Below are 17,938 nucleotides of genomic sequence, written 5' to 3' on the forward strand. Positions count from 1 at the left end.
ACCATCTCCCTTATTTTTTCCACACAGCAACAACCCTCTGAGGTACACTGGTCTGAGAAACAGTGTTTGGTCCAAAGTGTCCCTTGATTTCTACCGCTGTTTCTTACCCACTAGACCAGGCTAAAATCCCATTAAATCTACAAATTATAAAGAAACCTTAATGAAAGAAAGAGTACAGGTTGCAAAGGCACCAAATATCAGGTTCTTTCCCTGAAATTGCATACAAACCACCTTTGATCTTTTAATTTGGGGAGCCAGAAAGAACAACTGATACACTAATTTCTCTTTGTGAGTTGTTCCCTGTGGTTGAGGTCAGGTCGCAAAATAATGATGTAGCATTTTGGCAAAAATATGCATCCCAGTAATGCAGCACTGGAGGCCAAGATGGAAAAGACCTCTACAGCTACCATAGCTTTGCCTTTTGTGCTCAAATAGGCTGGAAAGAAGGAAATCCAAACACTGCAAAAGGCCAACATGCTGAAGGTGATGAACTTGTCTTCATTAAAGCTGTCGGGTAATTTACGGGCAAGGAAAGCCACAATAAAGCTGGCAATGGCCAAGATACCCATATAGCCCAAGACACAGTAGAAAAAGAAAACTGACCCCTCATTGCATTGTAAAATCATTTCTTGGAGCTCTGATTGCATGTCCAACTCAGAGAATGGGGGATATGTGAACAACCAAAGAATACAAATCATTATTTGGAATAGAGAACATGAGAGGACAATAGAAAAGGCCAATCTTTTCCCCACCCATCTCCTCATCTGAGATCCTGGTTTTGTGGCCATGAAAGCAACAACCACAGTGATAGTTTTAGCCAGTACACTAGAAATGGCCACTGAGAAGGTGATGCCAAAAGTTGGTTGCCGGAAAAGGCAGGTCACCTTGCCAGGTTGGCTGAGGAAGAGCAAAGAGGAGAGAAAACAGAGCAGAAGAGAGACAAGGAGGGTGTAGGTGAGGGACCGGTTGTTGGCTTTGACAATAGGAGTATCCCTGTATTTAATAAAAGTTCCAAGTACCCAAGAAGTCAACAGGAAGAAACAAAGAGCTGCCGAGGCTAAACCAATTCCTAAGGTTTCTTGAAAAGTTAGAAAGACCAGCAGTTTCAGGATACATCCATTCTTTTCTTTATTTGGATAATGATCTTCTGAACATTGAAAACAGTCATCCATATCTGGAAGGAAAATCAAGGGATTTATCATCTAGGTATCCTATAGTATTCAAATTACTTTCTGAATGGGTGAGAATTGTAATTCCTTTGAGTTCTTTCCACCGTTTACCAGATTAATCATGTTTCTATGAAAATTCAATTTTTCCTCAAATGGAAAATTAAGGAATGGCATAAAACAAAGCAGAAATGGAAGGAATATTATTCTTTGAACTGCAACCTTTTGTATCATTTAAATTTTACTGCAATGTAGGCCATTTGGACTTTCCCCATTTTTTTCCAAAACAAGGAAAAGAAAACCGTAAAGATAACCGTAAGTCTCTCGTATCAGAGTGTATTAAACTGAACAACAGATTGTGTGTCAGAGCTATAAAAATGAATATTTACTAATAACTAAAAGTATTAGTTATTTGCACACTAAGCTAGTTTAAATTTACTTATTTATTCAGTATATGGTGATGTTACATTAGCCAGGAGACTATAATGCTTATACAGATTAATACTTGGCTGCCCTAAGACTGCCAGCTCTGTTTGTCTATGAAGATTCTCAGTCACCCAGGTCGTGGTTGTCCCAAAGGTGCTTTTTCAAGAGGCAACTTGACTTTCTTGTTTTTTCTTTGAATATCTTTCGCTTCTCCTCCAAGAAGATTCTTTAGATCTGACTGGATGGTGGGGAATGGAAGGATTTATATTCCTTGCAGACAGCTGGACATTAAAAAGCACCTTTGGGAGAACCATGACCTGGATGAATGAGAACCTCCATTGACATTTAGCTATGCACTTTGGGATGAATACCCTTCAAATGGTGTGGAAGTATGAATGGATTTCGAGGAAAAAAATGGCAGACTACAGGAACCATGTGTGCTTCAGTTTGAGAAGCAGACAACACAGACTCATCCCCAACAGCCTGCATCTGTCTTCAACAGTGAAGGGACACAAGGCAGAAATAAACACAGCTGTAAAAAAGACAGCTCCACAACACAGTCCTTTCAGCAGTTCCAAGAAGGCTCCATACCATTTGCATTACTCAGGTGACTCTGAGGACACAGACAAACCTCTAAGTGGCCTCAACAGTTCTTTAAAAGAATGCAAATGACCTGCAGCTGTCTCCAAGGAATATAAATCCTTCCATTCTCCACCATCCAGTCAGAGTTGAATAAGTTTCTTGGATGTGAAGGGAAACATCTTCAAAGGGGGCGAGCTAGCTCTGCATAAGAAAGAAAGCTGAGTAGTTTTTCTGAAGCTGTCAACTCACAAAGCTTTCCTGGCCTGCTCCCAAGTTGGGTAGGCAGGGGGATGGGGAATCAACCCTTGCAGCTGCATTGAGGAATTTGCACCTCAGTCAAAAGAAAACACATCCTAGCTGGCCAAAGTCAAGGCCATCTCCACAGAAACCAGTAATGGCTGGAGGGAATGACTTTCATGACCCGCAAAATTGCTTTGTTGTGGAATGTGACTTATGACACAGAGTCAGAGGCAAGGTACGAATTGAGTGACGTCAGAGCTTCACTTGGTTCATGCCAACATGGTGCTTCTAATAAACAACTGGATTTCTCTTGAAACTTGATTTGAGGCTCCTGCTTTTATTAGGGCATCGGTCAGAACCCTGACAGCAGCATCATATGGGCCCTGTCTCTACACTAAAGCTGTCTCACAAATGGACATCACAAATGGGAAGTGCAGTGCCAGCAGGATTCTAACTGTCCACATGAAGTGGCAGCTCATCTCCCCACCGAAGTGGTACCTATTTATCTACTTACATATAACATACTTTCGAACTGCTAGATCGCCAGAAGCTGAGATGAGTAACAGAAGCTCACCACCCCACACTGTGCTAGGACTCAAATTGTTGGAGCTTAATGACCTTCTCTAGCATCATTAAGCTATTGAACCACTGCTCCTCTTTGTTTGCTTAAATCAACCTAATGAAAACTTCCTGGAATGTCTAACCTACCCTTTTGATTTGAAATCTTCCCTTCTGGACATGGAACACAGTCATAGCAACAAAATTGTTTTCCTTCAATCTCCTTCTTCCAGTATCCAGGGGAGCAATGGTCATTACACAGAGAAATTGGAAGTACCTGGTGATAAACATAAAAGATTCTTGCAAAGGGAGATTTTAAGGAAAAAAAAACATTTATTAATCCTGCAGGATGTAATCTGGGACAGTCACTGTGACCAAAGGTGGACCAGTGACTGACTCAAAGTAGATTCTTCAATATTATTCTGGGACACCTTCATTTGTGAGTTATTAATCATCTTCTTTTATTGGGGTAAAGAATTCTTTACTTCTCCAAAGGGCTAGTGAATATTACCTAGCTGGATTTATATTATGCATTAAAATTTGTTGAAATTACAGTGATGAGGAAAACGGCCTCTTTGAAAAAGGCAAGTTGCATAATTTATTTATTATTTATTATTATTTATTAATCAAATTTCTATACCGCCCTACTCCCGAAGGACTCAGGGCGGTGAACAGCCAAGATAAAATACAGATAATACAAATATTAAAAAATCCATTAAAATTATTTTGGCCGAAACACAGATTAAAACACCCAATTTATAAAATCACGAATTAAAAATTTAAAAGAGGAGAGTTAGGCCAGGCCAGCCTGCTGAAATAGAAAAGTTTTGAGAGCACGGTGAAATGTGCGCAGGTCCGGGATCCTCCGTATCTCTGGGGGGAGCTCATTCCAGATGGTAGGTGCCCCCACAAAGAAGGCTCTCCCCCTGGGGGCCGCCAGTCGACACTGTTTGGCCGACGGCACCCTGAGGAGCCCCTCTCTATGGGAGCGTACTGGTTGGTGAGAGGCTATTGGTAGCAGAAGGCGGTCTTGTAAATACCCCAGTCCGATGCCATGGAGCGCTCTAAAGGTGGTAACCAAAACCTTGAAGCGCACCCGGAAGACCACTGGGAGCCAGTGCAGCTCGCACAGGAGGGGGGTCACATGGGAGCACCACGTCGCTCCCATAACCACCCGTGCGGCCGCATTCTGGACAAACTGGAGCCTCCGGGTGCTTCTCAAGGGGAGCCCCATGTAGAGAGCATTGCAGTAGTCCAAGCGGGAAGTAACGAGAGCATGAGTGACCGTATTTAATGAGTCCCAATCCAGAAAGGGATGCAACTGGCGAATCAGGCGGACCTGATAAAAAGTCCCCCTGGCCACGGCCGTCATGTGCTCTTCTAAAGACAGCCGTGAGTCCAGGAGGACACCCAAGTTGCGAACCCTCTCTGTGGGGGCCAATGACTCGCCCCCAATAGTCAGTGATGGCACCAACTGACTATATCGGGATGTTGGAAACCACAGCCACTCGGTCTTGGATGGGTTGAGCCTGAGTCTGTTTCTCCCCATCCAGATCCACACGGCCTCCAGGCACCGGGACATCACTTCAAGGGCATCATTGGGGTGGTCCGGGGTGGAGATGTACAGCTGAGTATCATCAGCATACTGATGGTACTTCACCCCGAAACCACGGATGATCTCACCCAGAGGCTTCACATAAATGTTGAACAGAAGGGGCAAGAGGACCAACCCTTGTGGCACCCCACATACAAGGGGCCTCAGGGTCGACCTCTGCCCCCCTGTCAACATGGACTGTGACCGGTCAGAGAGAAAGGAGGAGAACCACCGTAGGACGGTGCCCCCCACCCCTAACTCCTCTAGCCGGTGCAGCATGATACCATGGTCGATGGTATCAAAAGCCGCTGAGAGGTCTAATAGGACCAGGACAGAGGAACAACCCCTGTCCTGAACCCTCCAGAGATCATCAACCAATGCGACCAATGCCATTTCTGTGCTGTACCCAGGCCTGAAGCCCGACTGGAACGGATCCAGATACGATTCATCCAGGTACTGGGGGAGCTGGTGCGCTACCACACTCTCAACAACCTTCGCAACGAAGCGAAGGTTGGAGACTGGACGATAATTTGCCAACACTGCCGGGTCCAGGGAAGGCTTCTTGAGGAGAGGCCTCACCACCGCCTCTTTCAAGGCGGCAGGGAAGACACCCTCACTCAAAGAAGCATTTATAATCCCCTGGAGCCAGCCTCGTGTAACCTCCCGAGAGGCCAGCACCAACCAGGAGGGACACGGGTCCAGTAAACATGTGGCTGCGCTCAGTCTGCCCAGTATCCTGTCCACGTCTTCGGGCGCCACAGAATCAAACTCTTCCCAGATAATACTCACAAAACCTGCCTCTGTCCTCCCCGCTGAATCTACCCAGTCAGAGTTCAGGTGTTCCCAAATCTGAGTGATTTTGTCATACAGATACTGTACAAAATCCTTGGCTCTACCCTCCAAGGGGTCCTCCCGCGCTTCCTGGTGGAGCAGGGAGTGGGTCACCCTAAACAGGGCGGCCTGGCAATTATCTGATGACACAATAAGAATGGCAAAATAGTTATACTTCGCCACTTTTATCGCCACCAGTTAGGTCTTAATATGAGACCTTACCAGTGTTCGATCAGATTCAGAATGGCTGGCCCTCCAACCACTCTCCAGGCATCTTTTCCAGTGCCTCATCTCCCTCAGCTCCTCAGTGAACCAAGGAGCCAGGCGAGATCGACGCCGGGTCAGAGGCCGCAAAGGCACGACCCGATCCAAAGTTCCAGTGGCCGCCCTATCCCAGGCGGCCACCAGCTCCTCAGTCGAGCCATGTGCCAGAGCCTCAGGAAATGGCCCAAGCTCCGTCTGGAACCTATCAGGATCCATCAGGCGCCTGGGTCGGTACCACCTCAGTGGTTCCGCCTCCCTGTGGCGGGGTGCGGCGGTTCGAAGGTCAAAGTGAAGGAGGGAGTGATCTGACCATGACAAGGGCTCGATCACTATATCCCCTATCTCAAGATCACTCAACCACTGACCAGAGACAAAAACCAGGTCTAACGTGTTTTCCCCTGTGTGAGTAGGGCCATGAACTAACTGGGTCAGGTCCATGGCCATCATGGAAGCCATGAACTCCCGAGCCACCTCAGACGCCTCACTGATGGATGGCAGGTTAAAATCCCCCATGACCATAAGCCTGGGGGTGTCAACCGCCACCGTGGCTATAATGTTGAGCAACTCGGGCAGGGCTGCCATCACGTGGCAGGGAGCCAGGTACGTAACCAGCACGCCCATCTGCACCCCATGACCCCACTTCACAAGGAGGGACTCACAACCAGCCGTCTGAGGAACAGTGGCCTCCCACAGACCAAGACCTTCTCTAATGACAACCGCCACCCCCCCTCCCCTCCCCTGTGTCCTCGGCTGATGGAATGCATGGAAACCAGGTGGGCACATCTCAACGAGGGGGAGCCCCCGCTCCTGGCCCAACCAGGTCTCCGTAATACCCGCCAGGTCCGCTCACCCCTCCTGAACAAGATCACAAATGAGGGGGGCTTTATTTACCACGGACCAGGCGTTGCACAGCATCAGCCGAAGGCCCAGGGCCTGAGGGTCTGTGCAACCTGGGGAATGAGGAGCGCATTGGAGGCCGGAGCGTGCCACTGCTTGGAGCCAGCGGGCGCACGCTCCCACAACCTGATGTGGCCCCCTGCTCCCGCCATATCTGCCCCTCCCACCCACAGTACTGATGTAATGTCCATCCACAACACAAGCTCTAACCCCCTCCTTGACCCCAGTTCCCGCACCTCTAGTGTCATGCTCTTCAGCCGGCTCTGGCCTCCTCCCCGACAGGTTCTCCCCCAAACCCACTGAACCCACCCCCATCCCAGAAACCTTTAAAACCTTACCTAAAAATTTCCCCCCAAAACCCCACAACCCCCTCCTCGCTGCATGCCACCTCTCGGGATTCCAAAATCCGTCATCAAGGTAGGCCCTCGATAGTGAGGAGGGCCAAACCTGCGAGAGGGGGGAGTCTCGCAGCGCAAGCAGGTCAGCAGCTGTAAACATTGCACAAAACAGAGGTGGAGAGTCAACTGGTCAGGGCTTCACCAGATCGTCCAATAATACTGGGTCAAAGTAGATCTTCATATCAGGAGCTGGTTCACTGCCCTCTCACGGCAGTGAAAGGGGCCAGTGACATCCCCCCACATCTGGAGGATAATTATCCCAGTCACCCTCTCACAGTGACTGGGGCAGATGACACCGACAATAAAGTCACAATAATCCATCCTTTCATCTGGCGGATAACAAACAGCCCCCTCAGCACCTGCACACCATTTTGCCCAGTTCTCCTCCAGTTTGGGGTCGCACAAGAAGCCAGCAGTTTGTAAAGTTATTAAAGACAATGATGATAATCCCACAGGCACAAGTTCTTCCCTGGGGCGAGAGTAGGGATAGCAGACAAAGAATCCAGTCTAAGTCCAAGAGTGGGTGGCCATCAAAGGCCAACACCCACTCATACCTGGGGGAAGAAGGGGGGGAGGAGAAGCCACCGGAGGTGACCAATAGAGCCCTGGTCAGCCTCCCGCCTCTCCTGCCCCAAATCTCCCCAAATCCCCAGTCTCAGCTCTGATGACAAAACAAACCCTGGATAATAGGGGTCAAGGCTCAAAAAAGAGCAGATGGTAATCCTGAGGGCAAGGCTGTCCATATTCCCCCAGCCACCTATTGCAAGCTCTTTCCTCAGCTGGATGATCCGTGGCTGCCATCGCCGGCTCGCAACTGGCACCCTGGGCTCCCCATGGCACCTCCAGGACCCCCAAAAAACGTCTGGAGAGTGTCCCAGAGATCCCTGAGGAGCGAGGGGGATAAATAAATATGGGGGATGAAAATGTTATGGAAATAAGGCAACGTTCATAATTTGAAAGGTAATTGCAACCAAAAAGAAAATCTGACTTTTACATTGCAAAATCATTTTGTCAATTCGATTAATGCTTGATCATGGGCCACATTTGTTCCTAGAATGCCATTTTTTCTTGCAAATATAGAAATTAGATTTCTAAAGAGGATTTGCTCAATGTGGTTCAAGGGACTCTATTTGGGATCATAATAGCTCAAGATACAGTCCATGAAATGAGTCCATGCCTGATTAAAAGCTGGGTGCCAAACAATCAAATCTTCATCAATCAATAATTCTTTGCCTGTTGGAGAACTCGGATCTATTCTTCCGACACTAACTCTTTGAAAAGACCGATTAGGAAATGTGATGAGGTTGATGATATCAAATCCACCCATTACTTCCCCTTTTTCATTCAGGGAAACTTTCTCTCCAGCCGAATTGTTAAAAGAAATGCCATGAAGAAATGGATGGAGCTATGTAAAAGAGAATGAAAGAAACAGAGAATTTAAAGGATAATACAGGTAGTCTTCTACTTACAACAGCTTGTTTAGTGACTGTTTGAAGTTACGAGGGCACTGAAAAAAGTGACTTATAACCTGTTTTCACACTGGATTTTATAAGCAGAACATATTAAGACTTTCCGCCATAGGTTCAAGTGGTAATTCAAGATAAAATTGTTCATTGAAATAAAAGAAGCGTCCAATGGAGAGAGAATACCTGCCAAGGCTGCATAGGTGGAAGGTCAGTTTTTTTACGCATCATAGTTTTTTTCTTATTGAACCCCGACATGAATAGAGCTTGCAAAGCATGAGCCACAGCATAAACAGCATTGTAGACACTGTAGCTTTGGCCAGTCATTTCCATTTCAAACACGGGCCCAGGAAGATCCTCCAGTTTCTTTTCCACTGGGCACTGCCTATTGGACATTTCTTGTAATTCTGATTTTGAAAATGAACAATCAAATGATTGTTCCCAAACGTCTTGTAGAAACCCATCTCTATGGTCTGAATGAGGTTTGATGGTCTGAAGGAACTCCTTGAAACCTACAACTGCAGTTGAATGAACAGTGAAGGAAATAGCCCCGTGGAACATCTGGAGATCCCAACTGATTTGAAAGCCGGAGAGCATAAAATCAATCTGCGCAGTCATGATCCACACCCTTCTAAATAATGCAGTTTGCTTGTTTTCAGGATCTGCTACAAACACGATAGCCCTGAGGCACATAATTGTCCCTGGTTCTCCATAGACTAGAAATGTGGTGGTGTTGCTGTTCCCCAAATTTATGTAAATATCTGAGACCATGTGATCAAGTTCTCCAACGTGTTCTAGGTGGACTAGTTGTGAAAGCCTTTGTATGAACGATGGACAGATTCCATTTTGTGAAAGTATGGGCTGAATTTTCTGTAGGAAACGTTCTCCGTTGTTGTTATCCATAGTAAAAATCCCAATCCACGACCATCTGAAATGATGAAGCAGTTGGATAATTCCAATGTATTGATGGTCCTCTTTTGGGACCATGAAATAAAGTGAAGAGAGCTCACTGGTCTTAAAATCCTCTTGGGCTAATGAGCCATATGTCAGCTAAAATAAAGCAGAATAATACTTTCTTGAGTCATTAGCTCAAATCCAATCTTTCTGGCTCTAGTTTTCCTGTAAAAAATATCCAAAGAAGGAATTTTTCCTCTATTTCTTTTGAAATATTAGTATAAAATGAAATTTCTAGGAATTATTTCAAACACATTATAATAGTTCATTTGTTTGAACAAGATGAGAGTGTGCTGCATTCAAACTTTCCCTTTGGAATGGAATGACTCTAAATACTCACTTCTATGGTTGGCATTGTAGCTTCATAAAAGAGTGCTAAGGTCTGTGGAACGTCTTAATACAAATCTAATATCTGATTCTCAGTAATTATGTCATAAAAACAAAGTATTTTTTTTCTGTTTATCTCCTCCATACTGACCTGTGGAATCTTGTAGAAACCTGCAACTTCAGCTATATTAGATGATGTATCAAAACCTAATCCTCCAACGATGGCCATCAGATTCTTCTGTTTATCACATTTGTAGTTAGGAACAAATTCCTGGGATTTGAAAAGGAGGTCCAGAGTGGTGCGATAGGTCATCCTTGGATTCTGGTAACTGTCATAGATGTGGAACCCAAGAGTGATGTTAGGTAAGATCTGGGGGTCTTCATTGATCTCCTTCACAGCAAAGGCCAAGGCAAGGACATGCTGATAGAGTTTGATTATTACACTGCAAATCGATTAAGCACACCTTTTCAAAGTAATAATAATAATAATAATTTTGCAAATTATTTTAGTATGGTACTGTTTGTAAAAACTTGTTTCTGACTGAAGTTTTAAATAATTTTGTAATCAGTCCAAATATATTTTGCACACAATCTTTTTCCTTTATATTTTTCTAGAAAGTTACTCATCATAAGGCATACTATGTTAATTTATGGAGTTTTAACTTCAGCCTTCAGTTTAAACTAGAATGTCGTGGCTTGTTTTCTCTCTTGATTTAGTTTTCTAGGAAGTTTACTGAATTAGAAAGAATTATAGATTAAGGGTGAGATTCTCTCTAAATCCATACATCTTCTTCATCTGAATCTTTTCAGTTCTGAAGGAATATTCTATGATTTCTCATAATTCTAAGTTCCCCCAGAATAAATATCTAAGGTGTATGTCCACTTTGGCTGCAGGAGAAATATTAAAACATCTTTACTCTATCCTATCATTCCTCACCTGTTTGGTAAAATGAAATGCTAATAATTTAACTAACTTCCAATATTTATGTCTATGCAGATTCTCAGCCATCCTAGTCATGGTTGGCCCAAAAGTGCTTTTCCAAAAGGCAAATGGACATTCTTGCGTTTTTTTTTCCTTTGAAAATATTTCACTTCTCATCCAAGAAGCTTCCAGAATTGAACCAGAACTGAGACAGAGCAAGAAGCTTCTTCAATAAGTAATGAAATATTTTCAAAGAAAAAAAACAATAGTGTCCAGTTGCTTTTTGGAAAAACACTTTTATTTCATGTCGTGAAGTCTGGCAGAGCTGATTTTTTTTAAAAGCATTCTTCTTTTTGATAATTTCCACACAATCAAATAAGCTTTACTTATGAGAATGTTGTTAATGAAAGAAACACAATGAAATTTTTCTTTTCCCTCACCACTTTTAAAACACAAAGAATTCTTACATTTACATGAAAAACATTACATTTTTTACACAAAAGGTCATATAAATGATTCTTTGCTATGTGGGTCTAAGGTCAGATGATTCAAAGGAAAATCCTTACATTAGTGAATCATAAAGGTTGAGAAAAGGATGTTCTTTGAATAGAGCTTGATAGAAATGGTAAATCAAGTGATACATCATCCCACCGATGACGAGGTCACCAGGCTGATACCACTCATGTGGAACAGGGAAAGCATCGCTTGCAGGACAGCTCAGAGTAACTGCTTTGTGCATCCGGAACACCAGGAGGATCAATTTTATGATTTTCTGCATATGGAGAAAATGTCTGAGTCTATCTTCAAGGGGAACGTCTGGCAGATAAAACAGAAGGAAAAGAACTTTGTGGAAATGAATCTCACAGAGTCAGCATTACGACTTCCTTCCTCCATGTTGTGCTTGGTATATATATATATAGATCCTTTCTCACTTTCTATTCCCTTCTGTGCAGACCTTTTGATATTGTGGCCTGCTAGAATAATAGAATGATTGCAGTCATTCATAAGGGACATAATTGCCATTGAACCATTGGCAACATGGCAATGTTTTCTTTATATGTCTGATCAACAACTTTCCTTCTTTGGAGTGACATCATAAGTGACTGATGCTTCACCTGTTTTGAAAATGGTGGAGAAATGGAATTGGGAAGTTGGAAGCTACAATGTTGCTCTAATTCTAGAATTCAGGACAAAAGTTTAATTTGATCAATGGATCAGGAAACCATTTCCCTGCAAAATGTTGGATGAAATGGGCAAACATCAACTATTTGGTACACATTAGTAGGTCTTGATTGGAAAATCCTTTGGAAAATAGATAAAAGTAAAAGTTAAAAAGAAAATCATTGACACTCCCTCACCCCGAAGGGAAAAAGAAGAAACAAGATCTTTGAAAAAATAAACTAAAACATGTTTAATGTAACTGAGTATGTCAGCCTTCCTGCTCATTGTATGCCAAAGTGGGATACAACAATATGGTGCACAGTAGCACCAAACTGACCCCTTTCCAAGTCACTAGTGGCATAGAATTTGGTTCCTGTGGGAGCCAAGGACATTCCAACAGGTGGCTGGAGAGAGGAGGAGTAAAGTAACCAGGCAACCAGCTAGCACCTCGATTAGACAATGTGACTGATTGTTTGGAGAAAGGGGGGATTTTCACTTTTAAATCAGATGAAAACCATGAGAACTTTCAGAGTCGGTTTTCACCAGTTTGTGCCAATATGATATCTCCAATAAAATTGTTCTTTGAGGAACCTGCCTGCCTCAGAGTTCTGCTTTCTATGGCGTTATTTCTTGGAACCCTGACAATCATAGTTAAAATCCAATAGTATTGAACCACACGTATACACAACTTCCTAAATTTTTAAACCACAGGTATACACAACTTTCTAAATATTTATTTTTAGTATTTTAAGTCTAAGCTAAGCCTAAATCCAATCTAAAAAAAACCCAATATAGCCCACCGACAAATAGTATTTCCTTTTCAGATTAGAAGATAGACCATGAAGTCACAGCCTACTCTGAGTTTTTCTTTCTATGGAGACACAATCCTAGCCTCTTCTGCATTTACAGTTTCTGATTCACAACAATTCACACTTGAATTAAAGTTCAAAGCCCACAGGAAGAATCAAGACTTCAGTTGCTTGTGCAGTGTTTTCAGGAGTGGAGCTGTACTTAATTTTAGATGATATGCTACCAAATTAATATGTGGCAGAAGAGAAAGGAAATTTGGCTTCATTACATTAACACTTATTTTGGATTAATCTCTGATCAAGGCTGCAGAACAATGGAAGAGAGAGCCATTTGTTATGACCAGAATTCAAACTTTAGGTCCATTTACATGCAAAAGTTCATTTGGGCCTAATAAAAATAGAGTTACATTGAGTACAAGAAGCAAGCTATTATTTTATGAGGCTAACTTGGAGAGTTTGGGGGAACTGGCTAAGATTATTAAAAAAAAACTTTTTATAACTTTTTATATCATATGGTTTTATGGGGTGTTCCTTATATTTCCATTCATAAAAGTGATAAACTATGTGTGACACCAATTAATAAATCATTATAATACATGGGACTCTTTTCAATGGGGCTGCCCTTGAAAAGTACCCAAAAGCTCCAATTGGTTCAAAATGCAGCCAGTCCATACAGTTTGGTGCAGATTCAGCTGTGCACAGATGTCATATTTATGGAGATTCTCAAACATCCAGGTGATGGTTGTTCCAAAGTGCCTTTTTTTTTTTTTTTTGGCAAGGAGTATAAATCATTCCATTCCCCACGAATCCAGTCGGAGCTGAAGAATTTTCTTGAATGAGATTCAAAAGGTCTTCAAAGAAAAACGAGAAAGTCTCATTGCCTCTTAAAAAATAAAGCACCTTTGGCACAAGTGTCACCTTTGCTGTGGGAGTTGCATTGTCTGACAATCTGCTTCTGGGTACAATTAAAGGTGCTCGTTCTCCCCTTTCAATGCTATATGGCTTGGGACCAGGTCATTTGAAGAATTGACTCTTCCTGATCACATCCATGTGATGCAGTGGAGCAGGGAGGCAGGTAACGTTGTGAGTCCTCCCTCTTAAATCAGGACATCTGGTGGGACCCAGAAGAAGTCTCTTCTTCATGATGGCTCCCTCCCTCTGGAACATCAACCACACTGAGATTAGATTGGTCCCCACTTTGACCCTCTTTTGCATAGCTCTAAGTACCTGGTTTTGTCAATAGGTTTGTGGAACCCAAAATAGGTTGGAACCTATGAAGTGGCTCAACCAATTGATTGTTATCCCAAGCGGTGTGTTTTTATTCTTTCTCTCTCTCTCTACATAAAACATTACATAAAAGCAAGCAGCTCCTCAATGGGGATTTTATACTCTGACGAAGTCGGTAGGGGCCGACGAAAGCTTAGCACAAGTTTTAAATAAATTTCATTTGATAAAGCTGGTAAACTATGTGGGACATCATGCCACCAATGATGAGAACAGGGGAAGCCTTGCAGAGAAGTCTAGTGTAACTAGTTTCTATCTGAATTAAGGTTTCACTTTTATTATAATTTGGTCCTTTTTCCCTATCCATAGCATCTATCGTCTGTCTGCCTGCCTGCCTGCCTGCCTATCTATCTATCTATCTATCTATCTATCTATCTATCTATCTATCTATCTATTGAACACTCAAAATTTTCCTCCAGGTTTTTTTCATCATTGTAGTCCCTGTACATCTATTTTCTAGAATTTGAGCTGAATTTCAGCTGATTTCCGTGAAAAATGCCAGACTTCTTATTCTAAACCAGGGATGTCAAACTCATTTCATTGAGGGCCACATCAGAGTTGAGTTTGACCTGGGGGTGGGGGCATGGCCAGGGTAGGCTTGGCCAACATGACATCACTTGTGTCAAGGGGCTCCTGTAGTGGCCTGAGCACTCTGCCAGTAAAAATGGGTTCCTGAGCTCCATTTTCAGCTGGGATACCCTTCTGCAACTCTCTGACAGTGAAAACAGAGCTGAGGATGGCTGTGTGCAGCCCTCATGAGCTCTGTTTTCGCTGGCAGAGGCACCACAGGCTGGTCCTTTTCTGTTAATGGGGGGGGGGCTGCAGGCAAATCTAAGCTTCTGTTCTAAACCACGGGTGTCAAACTTGCTGCATCACATTGACATTGCATGATGTTTTGTGACATTTTTCACATTCACCGAGCTGGGGTGGACGTGGCCTTGATGTGATGCATCTGGCCCATGGGCCACCAGATTGACATCCTGCATGCACCCCTCCCAAACTCTGTTTCTGCTGGCAAAGGGCTGTCACAGCCGCTCTCCCTGATCTCATCTTCCTCTGTTGGAGACAATGGATCCCCTGAGCCCTGCCAGGCCACATAGGTGCCCCTGACATGAGTGACGCTGAGCTGGCCATACCCACCCTGTCCATGCCCACCCCAGCCACACCCACCCCAGCCATGCTCACCCCAGCCATGCCCACCCTAGCCACACCTACTGGCTCACCAAGGTCAAACACAACCCTGATGCAGCCCTCAATGAAATCTAGTTTGACACTGCTGAAAAAGAGTGTTGAAAGGGACAAAGTGTTATATTCAACAAACTGGGAAATGGTTGAAAATGCAGCACCCAAGTACTTTTCTTGGAATCAGCAACTATAATAAACATCAGTGTTAAGAATAATTCTCCATAAATCCTCTTTTGAAAGAATTTTTTTATACTCCCAGTAGACAACAAGCAATCTTTCTCTTCTTTTTTTTCTCAACAATTTCTTCGATCAAGGAAGATCACATGGGGTACTAATTTCTCTTTGTCAGCTGTTCCCTTTGGTTTAGATCAGGCCTGAAAACAATGACGTAGCACTTTGGCAGGAATATGCATCCCAGTAATGCAGCACTGGAGGACAAGATGGAGAAGACCTCCACAGCTACCATAGCTTTGCCTTTTGTGCTCAGATAGGCTGGAAAGAAGGAGATCCACACACTGCAAAAGGCCAACATGCTAAAGGTGATGAATTTGGCTTCATTAAAGCTGTCGGGTAATTTACGGGCAAGGAAAGCCACAATAAAGCTGGCAATGGCCAAGATACCCATGTAGCCCAAGACACAGTAGAAGAAGAAAGCTGAACCCTCATTGCATTGTAAAATCATCTCTTGGAGCTCTGAGTGCATGTCCAACTCAGGGAATGGGGGAGATGTTGACAACCAAAGAATACAAATACATACTTGTAAAAGTGAGCTGTCAGGGCCATCCTGGCAAATGTAAGCATGGCTTTGGCCCAGTCTACCCAATGCAAAAAAAGGAAGCATGTGTTCTGTCCCAAGAAGTGTAGCATACACACACAGCTCCAAAAACTCCATTTAATACAAACAGACCCCTTTCAAAATGCAGGCTTTAACCACCAATGTCCTTATCAGCCTGCTATGAATTACAGAGATTAAATAAAGTCTGACAAGGGTTGTGTTATGTATGTATCTATTTTGTGTGGGAAATTCAAATGCAATGATGCTTTGTGATTGGCTAATTGGTGTTTCAGTACTCTATATAAGGAGGGCTGTTGCCTGTGGTTATTTGCTAGAGTCTCACCCTGAATTAAAGAGCTGTTGTCACTAGCTTGCTTGTGCCACTCGTTATTCCTGTGCTACAACATTGGCGACGAAGGTGGGATTGAGACCACAAGAAGCAAACCAAAAAGAGCTCTGACTTCCAGCCAGCATGATGAGTGGGCTACGGAGACATACTGTGATGTCTGCCTATGTCCCGCCAAAACCCTTCGATCCGATCCGAGAGAAGTGGGGATCGTATTTGACCAGGTTCGAGTGTTCCCTGGAAGCAAGTGAAATGCAAGGGCTCTCTGCGAACTGGAAAAGAGCCCTATTCTTGAGCCACTGCGGGCCAGATGTATTCGAGATGGCCGAGTTCCTCTGCGAGCCAACCCCAGTCCAGACGGTTCCCTGGGACATCCTTCAAGCAAACCTGAGAGCCCACTATGCTCCAGTTCCTTCGAAATTTGTACAGCGCTACGAGCTCCGGCAAGGTGTTCAAAGAGAAGGAGAACCAGTCAGCGCATATGTGGATGCCCTTCGAAAAGCCACAATGCATTGCGACTACCAGGATTTAGATGATGCACTACTCGAGCAGTTGATTTGTGGCATGAGAGACACTCGTTTACAGAGGCGCCTTCTGGCAAAGCCAGATCTAACGTTAGCTGGTGTGCTCGATGAAGCCAGAGCACGCAAAGCATCCACAAAGGCTTCTGAAGTGCTACAACGGCCACAGCCAAGCAGAGATGGCCTGAAGACAGCCCCCGTTCACAGAGAAGAGGCACGAACCAGCACGGAGGAAGAGTCAGATGAGGACGTCTTCCACACGGACAAGAAAAAAAGCGAGCAAAGCCACCGCAAGAACTGTCCAAGTTGCGGCGGAGATCACGAGAGACAGTCCTGCAAATACAGAGACGCCATTTGCAGGCACTGTGAAAAGAAGGGCCATCTGGCGAGAGTCTGTAGAGCTCAATTTCCACGTAGTCACAAGTCATGTGACTACTGCGACCAACCAGAACCGACACGTTCAAAACAGCCAACCAGAGATGACGGCGCGAGAAAATGGTGCGAGATTCAAAAGCGGGAGACCTACAGCACGAGAATCGGCCAAGCCAGCACTTCTGCAGAAGAAAAGGTCTACACAAAAGTAGAAATCAAAGGGAGACCATGCGACATGGAAATTGACACCGGGTCTACCCTGTCCATCATGTCCTGGGCTACGCTCAAATCGCTTCTACCGAAGATCCAGAAAACCCAGCTGTCACGACAAAGAGTTCACCTCCTCGACTACCAAGGAAACCGAGTTCCTGTGGAAGGTGTGGGCACGTTCTGGGTCACCTACGGCGAGTTCCAGAAAGAGCTTCCCCTGACCATCGTCAGCAAGCCGCTACCAAGTCTCCTGGGCCTAGCGTGATTTCGAGCCCTCGGCATGGGCTTCACAGGTGTCCACAGCATCGGCGGGCCATCACTTAAAGAAAACCTCCTACATGAATTTCGGGATGTTTTTGAAGAGACATTAGGCAAGTATGTGGGGACCCCTATCTCTTTTAATTTAGATCCTAATGTAGCCCAAATTAGACTAAAAGCAAGACGGGTACCATTTGCATTAAAGCCGAAAATAGATGCAGAACTCGACAAGTTAATTAAACAGGGGGTGCTAGTTCCTGTAGATCATGCTAAGTGGGAAAACCCAATAGTCGCACCAGTTAAATCAGATGGATCAATTAGAATTTGTGCTGACTATAAATGCACGATCAACAAGGCATTGCAGCAGAGCGCCTATCCCGTGCCGATTGTCCACC

At 44.3% G+C, this 17,938-nt stretch overlaps 1 protein-coding gene across 1 annotated transcript; it reads right to left on the bottom strand.

Moving 5' to 3' along the window:
• Positions 1-275: 275 nt before the first annotated feature.
• LOC139324866 (vomeronasal type-2 receptor 26-like) lies at positions 276-11,361 on the bottom strand. The gene is made up of 6 exons (XM_070954615.1): positions 11,189-11,361; positions 9,852-10,143; positions 8,606-9,469; positions 8,134-8,361; positions 3,123-3,249; positions 276-1,174 (listed from the first exon to the last, which is right to left on the bottom strand). Exons 1-6 carry the CDS (start codon positions 11,359-11,361, stop codon positions 276-278), a joined length of 2,583 nt encoding a protein of 860 aa, XP_070810716.1.
• Between the last annotated feature and the right edge of the window lie 6,577 nt (positions 11,362-17,938).

Source organism: Pituophis catenifer, unplaced genomic scaffold (genome assembly GCF_029215685.1).
Source record: "Pituophis catenifer annectens isolate HBS135680 unplaced genomic scaffold, rPitCat1.0.hap2 SCAF_15, whole genome shotgun sequence".
Classification (NCBI taxonomy): domain Eukaryota; kingdom Metazoa; phylum Chordata; class Lepidosauria; order Squamata; family Colubridae; genus Pituophis; species Pituophis catenifer.